The 7,603-nt window shown below is 42.6% G+C and overlaps 2 protein-coding genes across 2 annotated transcripts in view; both read left to right on the plus strand.

The window, feature by feature from the left end:
- Nucleotides 1-494: 494 nt before the first annotated feature.
- On the plus strand, nt 495-4,549 carry C1galt1c1 (C1GALT1 specific chaperone 1). Its single transcript, XM_050132112.1, has 2 exons — nt 495-643; nt 3,203-4,549. The coding sequence occupies exon 2, from the start codon at nt 3,208-3,210 to the stop codon at nt 4,162-4,164; it is 957 nt and encodes a 318-aa protein (XP_049988069.1). The 5' UTR covers nt 495-643; nt 3,203-3,207; the 3' UTR covers nt 4,165-4,549.
- Nucleotides 497-7,603, plus strand: part of Cul4b (cullin 4B) — a 102,471-nt gene continuing 95,364 nt past the window's right edge. Inside the window, exon 1 of the mRNA XM_050132110.1 lies at nt 497-643. The gene's annotated coding sequence lies outside the window, so the exon portion shown is untranslated. The remainder of the gene's footprint in view (nt 644-7,603) is intronic.

Raw genomic sequence — 7,603 nt, forward strand, 5'->3', positions numbered from 1 at the left:
AACAAAGGAAGGAACGGAGGCATAGGCAAAGCACAGTCACTTCTCCAGGCTATCAAAGGACTTGGCTCAAGAAGAGATAGCTACTAGGCTATGTGCCTTCAAATCCCACCAGCCCAGAAACCAGAGCCATTTCTCTCCAAAGTGGTTACTTTCTCTCCAAAGTGGTTACTACTTCAGCGACTTGCATTTGGGTTCCAGGCCAGAAATCTGGGAGGAACACCCTCCTGTTTCCACAAGAGCACCAACACACTGGACTAGGTTTGAGAAATGAGTCAGAAACCTACTAGAGAGGGCAACTCGCTTCCGGACTCTGGCAGTTTCCACGCCCAGTAGGCGGGAAATGAGGACTGTGTGGGCGTGTCTATCGTAAGCACGCCCCTCGGGGCGTCTTATTGGCTAACAACTGAGCATGCCGGTTACGTCCGGCCTGAACTCGGCGCGGGGCGGGCCCCTTCTGTGTCCCGAGCCAGTGCCTCACCCCCCCTTTCAGCTTCCTGTCTCGTCGGCTCTAGAATGAAACCAACGAGAGGACACCCCCTGCGTCTAGAGCAGCCTGCTCGGGAGCGTAGCTGAGTGGCCGGTGGACGTGAGAGGAAAGCCGCGTCAGGCTGTGCTTCCCTGCCCTTGAGCCGTTCTAGATGCGGTGAGTGCCAAAACCGCGGTCCCCCACACCAAGCGCCACCCGGAGCGGCTGCTCCCCGCCCCCCCGCCCCCGTCTAGGGACGGCCTGGGTCGGGGCCCATTCCCAGCATGCCCCACTCGGGATGCCCTGGCAGGTGCTGCCGGAGGACCCCCGGACAGGCGGAGAGCAGCCTTCTCCGAGGCGCTCCCGCGGCCCCTCAGGGGACTCTTGAAAGAGTCAAGCCCATCCCGGTACTCAGTCTAGTCTCCATTTTGATCTCCATCCACTTTCTCCTTAGGAAAAAAAAAAAAAAAGGCAGTCTGAAAGTTTCTGCCTTCAGTGTGTGATGTTGTGAGTCCCCTGCTGCCCTGTAGGAAATACCCTATCATGTGGCTCACTGGTGTTGCTTTTTTTTTTATTCCTCGACGGAGGAAACCTGTTAGGATAGTTTGTGCAAATAATTTTGTGTACGATTCGTAGACGTTTTGAGTTTTAATAGTATTTTTGCCACCAGGAGGAGTATCCTTGTCAGGAAAAATTCCGACACAAAAGCAAGCGAAGGGACTCGTCTGGGTTGTTGTGTGTTGGCCAGAAATAAGGACTGTGTGATAAGAACCGCAGTTACAACAATTCCTATTAGGTTGCACCCGACCACACTGCTTTGAGGCGTAGCTGTTCTGTCGTTCCTCCTTGCCTCTGGGGAATTGTTTATTGACCAAGTGCTCTGGATTACGCGGGGAAAGTAAGAGCTGTCTTGCCTCTCCCCACCCACTTCCCCAAACACAGGAATTGCACCTGCCCAGCACACAGCTGTCCTTGTGGTAGAAGTCAAAGTTCATTTCCTCTATAAGAAAGCAGCAGGAGCCAGAAACGGTGCCACACCAATACCAGCACAGCACGTGGGCAAAGGAAGTGGGAGGATCACCAGTTCAAGGCCAGCTGGAGTTACAAAATGAGACAGTGTCTTTAAAAAAAAAAGAAAAGAAGAAAGCCGTCAGTGTAGAGCTCCCTGCTCTGTAGTGAAAGGTGGGGCAGGCATCAGTTAGGCTTGGCGGATCTCCATTTCTCATTTGTAGGTCGCTTCTGCCACTGACCGTCTTTGTGACTTTGAGTCAGTTGCTTCACGTTTATGGTCCTCCATTTCCCTATCTAAAGGGAAATGGAGTGTGTGGCATGAAGTGGGGGGGGGGGGTGTCGCATAGTTAGGAATTAGTCCAGAGGAAGACAGACTTCAGGTAACCCGCTCGGTCACTCCTCCCTCTTATTCTCTCTGAACCAGGATTATGCTGAAGGCCTGCAGACCCCAGTGACCTGTCTCCAAGCCCACAGTGCTGGGGTTACAGATGGCTCCCTGCCTTGCTCAGCTTTTTCTATGGGCACTGGTAGTGCAGCTCACGTCCCCATGCTTTTATCCCCTGAACCAGCTCCCCAACCCCATTGATTTTTTTTTAAATGATACATAACTACATATGTTTTTAATGAGAGAAACGGCATTAGGTAGCTTCTAAGGTACTTTTCAACCTTAAGAGACAAAGTGCAAATCTAAGGAGCACAGTGGAACTTTGGGGAGTTGCAGAGGAAATCGGGAAACGTTCAACCTTTACTAGTAAAAATGTAAGTCATAATATTTTCCAACTGTTTCATTTACAGTGGCATTTCTTTCAGTTTCTAATTGAAATTAAAAATACAGAAGTTTTCCCCCAGTTTACCTCCCCAAGGAAGAAAATATCCTTTGAGGAGATAAAAATATTCATGAATGTCCCCCAAATATACCTATGTTGACTTCTTTCTCCAAACAACTTTCCATTGTGGGCTTTTATTACATCAGTAGTTGGTAATACTGTATTGTAAGACATTTAGTCTTGGGCAGAATGATAATAACATGTGATATTAACTACAAGAAATGTGACTTAGATTGCTTAAAATACCTTAGGACATTAGCCACCAGTTAAATAGAGCACTAGGTTGAAAAGAAATTTGAGACTGGTAGTGGTTGGTGGCGCATGCCTTTAATCCCAGCATTTCACTCAGGAAGCAGAGACAAGCAGACCTCTGAGGTAGAGGCCATCCTGATCTCCAGTGCAAGTTCTAGGACAGCCAGTTCAAGAGAAACCCTGTCTTGAAAAAAGAATAAAGAAAAGAGACAATTGAGTTTAAATTGAGTATCTGTTCAACATAAAATCTTGATCTAAAAGTTGTTTTGTAATGGCCAGAGGTACTTCAAAACATAGTACAAGGTTGCCATACAAAGTTTTTAGAGAATGATGGAAAAACAATATCTATAACATTTGTTTCTAAGCTAATGCTTTGATTTGCCTCTTGGTTAAATAAATGATGATGTGTAAAAATTGTCCCACCGCACCTCAAATTCTCCTCCATGAAGGAGTTTCTACAATGTTGCGGTTTCTACCTAACAGTGACCAAATGCCAGTGGAAGGACCTAAGAGTAGTTGTCCCGTATGCTATTCACCTGATTTCAAGCATGCGGCCCTGCTTCTAAACAGTAAGGCCAAATCGTAAGTATGTAAGAAATAACCAAGTGAAATTATTAGACTGTTTGAAAAGTCTTTTTCTTTACAGGAAAAATGCTTTCAGAAAGCAGTTCATTTTTGAAGGGTGTGATGCTTGGAAGCATCTTCTGTGCCTTGATCACTATGCTAGGCCACATTAGGATTGGTCACGGAAACAGAACACACCACCATGAGCATCACCACCTGCAAGCTCCTAACAAGGACGATATCTCGAAAATCTCAGAGGCTGAACGCATGGAGCTCAGTAAGAGCTTCCGGGTATACTGTATTGTTCTCGTAAAACCCAAAGATGTGAGTCTTTGGGCTGCAGTGAAGGAGACTTGGACCAAACACTGTGACAAAGCAGAGTTCTTCAGTTCTGAAAATGTTAAAGTGTTTGAGTCAGTTAATGTGGACACAAATGACATGTGGTTGATGATGAGGAAAGCTTACAAATATGCCTTTGATAAATACAGAGACCAATACAATTGGTTTTTCCTTGCACGCCCATCTACTTTTGCTGTTATTGAAAATCTAAAATACTTTTTGTTAAAAAAGGATCCATCACAACCTTTCTATTTAGGACACGCTGTAAAATCTGGAGACCTTGATTATGTGAGTGTAGATGGAGGAATTGTCTTAAGCATAGAATCAATGAAAAGACTCAACAGCCTTCTCAGTGTTCCTGAAAAGTGTCCTGAACAAGGAGGGATGATTTGGAAGTTATCTGAAGATAAGCAGCTAGCAATCTGCCTGAAATATGCCGGAGTATTTGCAGAAAATGCGGAAGACGCCTATGGAAAAGATGTATTTAACACCAAATCTGTTGGGCTTTTCATTAAAGAGGCAATGACTAACCACCCAAACCAGGTAGTAGAAGGATGCTGTTCTGATATGGCTGTTACTTTTAACGGACTGTCCCCTAATCAGATGCATGTGATGATGTATGGGGTGTATCGGCTTAGGGCATTTGGACATGTTTTCAACGACGCCTTGGTTTTCCTACCTCCAAATGGGTCTGAGAATGACTGACAAAAAGCAAGAGCATGTATTTGCTAAGCACATTAAGACACATTACCATGGTTTCTAATTGATAAGGCATCTAACACAGAAGCGTGTTTCTTTTTCTTATCTGGTCACGCTGGCATAATCACACATTGACATCTACTTGTACATTTTCAAATGGAATGGCATTTGTGAGAAATTTTAATGTGTTAGAAATAAATGTTTTAAGAATAGCAATTTTGCAAATACATATTTATAAATATTATATTTATGTGATAAAGACTAAATTATAGACATTAAAATCTGTGATGTATCTTTGCTTATTAGTTTTAAAATTTTAATGTATCTTTTTAGCTTCCTAATATATGCAAATGAGATCTCTAGTGAATTTGTGATTAAAATAATACTTTTAGCCCTGTGTTTCCTTTACTTCTCTGTGGGGACAGGGATGATTGAAGGAGGTAGGAGGAGGATCTCACTGTGTGATCCAGGCTGGCCTAGGCCTGGCAGTTCTCCTTAGCCTCCTGAGTGCTCGTGTTGATGGTGTGCGCCACTCTGCCCAATTGTTTCCTTTACTTTGTTTGCATGTAGATTTGTACTCTAAGCCACATCAGTGCCAACAGGTTTACTCTCCTAAAATAAACAACAAAGCAATTAAGGAAGTGTTCGTTATCACTTTTAAGACTTCAGTTCTGTCCTCGTGATAACATGCAAGTTATTACGTAGGTTAAGTAATATTCCTGAAAGTAAATTAAGGGGCATTCCTGAGCATTCACACTTTGCATTTACTCTATACATCAGCATTCAGAGCATGCATTTGGAATGGCGGCTATGAAAATTGTAATGCCATTTAACTAGTTTTACCCTTAAGCTCTAAGGTGCTGCTTGGATTAAATATATGACCTGTGATTTTTTTTTTTTTTTTTTTTCGAGACAGGGTTTCTCTGTGGCTTTGGAGCCTGTCCTGGAACTAGCTCTGTAGACCAGGCTGGTCTTGAACTCACAGAGATCCGCCTGCCTCTACCTCCCGAGTGCTGGGATTAAAGGCGTGCGCCACCATTGCCCGGCATTATGACCTGTGATTTATTCATGCCTACTGGACATTGAATTCTATGCAGATCTCCTTTGGAAAAAAGAACTTGTTTTTGCTCATTTGGCAGATTCACTTCCCTAAGTTAAATGTGGGGTTTTGTTTTGTTTTTTGTTACTTGTACAAGTTCTGAGGTTTTCCCCCCATTCATGATTTTATCACACATAACCAGTTTTGTTTTGTTTCCCTTGTGGCTGGGCAGGCACTAACCTCACCATCAATGGTGGATTATCATATTATTTGCTTCATTTCAAGTGACTACCTGAAATGTCTACCTATTGTGGAAACAGTTATTCCTGTCCTCATACATGTGTAATATGCGTGGATCTGGCCTGTCCTATAGGCTGCTCTCTTCAATTCGATCCATAAGCCCCTTTAGGAGAGACTATTTTTACATACAGTATTCCTTGTAATTGGCCTCAGCTCTAGCAAAGCGGGATGAATTTCCTCAGGAAGGCTTTGAGCTTCAGACTATTGATCCTCAAGGTAGTGTGTCAAGTCTTTGTTTTAAATGCTCTCTGGCCTTCTTCCTTGGGAATTTCAGTTAACCTGAAGCATTATTAATTTCAAAGAATCATAAATCCCATTTAATAGGCACCCTATTATGTGGTTACAGGTGCAATTTCTACAGATCAAGTCATGTTTAGTGTGAGTATAATGATACAAATTCTGAATATGACTGATTACCCCAACACTAATATTTTTACATTTTTATTACATTTATTTTATTGAGAGGAGGGGTGTTATGTAAGCCAGAGTGCACATGTAGAGGTCAGAAGGCAACTTGTGAGAGTCAGTTCTTCCACCATGTGGGTCCTGGGGATTGAATTTGTATTGTCAGTGTTCAAAATAAGCACCTTTACCCACTAAGCCACCTAAAATTTTCTATTTTAGAGACCAGAGAGATGGCTCAGTGTTTAAGAACACTTGCCATTTTCCAGAGGACCCAAGTTAACTTTTCAGTACCCATATTGGGTGGCTGACAACTCCCGGTAACTCAGGGATTCAACACCACCTCCTGACCCTTGCAGATACCTGCACACACACAGCAACAGAAACACATATACATGTAAAACATATTTGTTTCTATTTTTTTGTGTGTCACCTTGCCAGTACCAGTGTATTTAAATTTTTCATCTTTGGGCTGGAAAGATATTTAGCCACTAAAGACTAGGTTCAAAACCAAAAATATAAAATTTTCATTACATTAGCCTATCAAAACATTTAAATTGCCAGGCCCTAGCACTCAGGAGGCAGAGGCAGGGGGATCATTGTGAGTTCAAGGACAGCCTGGTGTAGTACGGAGTTCCAGGACATCCAGAGCTATAAGATGAGTGACCTTATCTCAAAAACAAAACAGAAATATTGAATAAATGTCAGTGAATGCATCCTTTTGACTTTCCAGTCAATAGATGACAAGGTAAACATGGGCACCTAAAAGAAAATTTCTGCTTAATTGAATTTTTAAACATGATATTGGATATAAAATGTCTCCAATAGTATGTTGCCTCTTTGAAATTAATGTGCATATTGTAATACTGTAGTTGTAGATACAGATACACTTGTCATACATGTCATTTTACTTTATGTGTAAGAATACACATTTAGTAGGTAGAAACCAGCCCTAGCCACAGTCAGGAATTCGGGAGTGTGTTGAGGAAAAATAGGGGTCCGATGCAAATTAACCATGAGTGTGAATATCCTTACATATGGCTAATGACTAACAATAGATACTCCGGTTTATCTATTAACTATCAGAAAGCGAGACACCACATCCAGCCACAGCTAAGATGGAAATGAGAGAAAACTTTTTGTTTGTTTGTTTTTCAAGACAGGTTTTCTCTGTGTAATCCTGGGTTTCCTGGAACTCTGTAGACCAGACTGGCCTTGAACTCAGAGATCTGCCTGCCTCTGCTTTCTGAGTGCTAGGATCAAAGGTGTGTGACACCACCGCCTGGCTTGAAGATGTCTTCTAAAAGTTGAATTTGTATTTATTTTTCTGTTTGTCTTAAGTGGACACTGGAATCTAACTTTAGCAGATCTCACACCATTTCCTTACATGAACTGAATCCTCCTCAAAAATGAAAACATTGTCTAGGATAGAAAAGAAATTATACTTCTTGACTTTTTCTTTTTGATATGGCAAAAAAAGTTATTGTGTAACAAATCTGGTTTATAAGACCCAAGAGTTTTATTTTATTTTTATTTATTTATTAAAGATTTCTGTCTCTTCCCCACCACCGCCTCCCCTTTCCTTCCCCCTCACCCAATCAAGTCCCCCTCCCTCGTCAGCCCAAAGAGCAATCAGGGTTCTCTGCCCTGTGGGAAGTCCAAGGACCACCCACCTCCATCCAGGTCTAGTAAGGTGAGCATCCA

The sequence above is a fragment of the Alexandromys fortis genome, unplaced genomic scaffold, assembly GCF_014885135.2.
Source record: "Alexandromys fortis isolate MF-2015 unplaced genomic scaffold, M_Fortis_MF-2015_v1.1 scaffold_391, whole genome shotgun sequence".
Taxonomy (NCBI): Eukaryota; Metazoa; Chordata; class Mammalia; order Rodentia; family Cricetidae; genus Alexandromys; species Alexandromys fortis.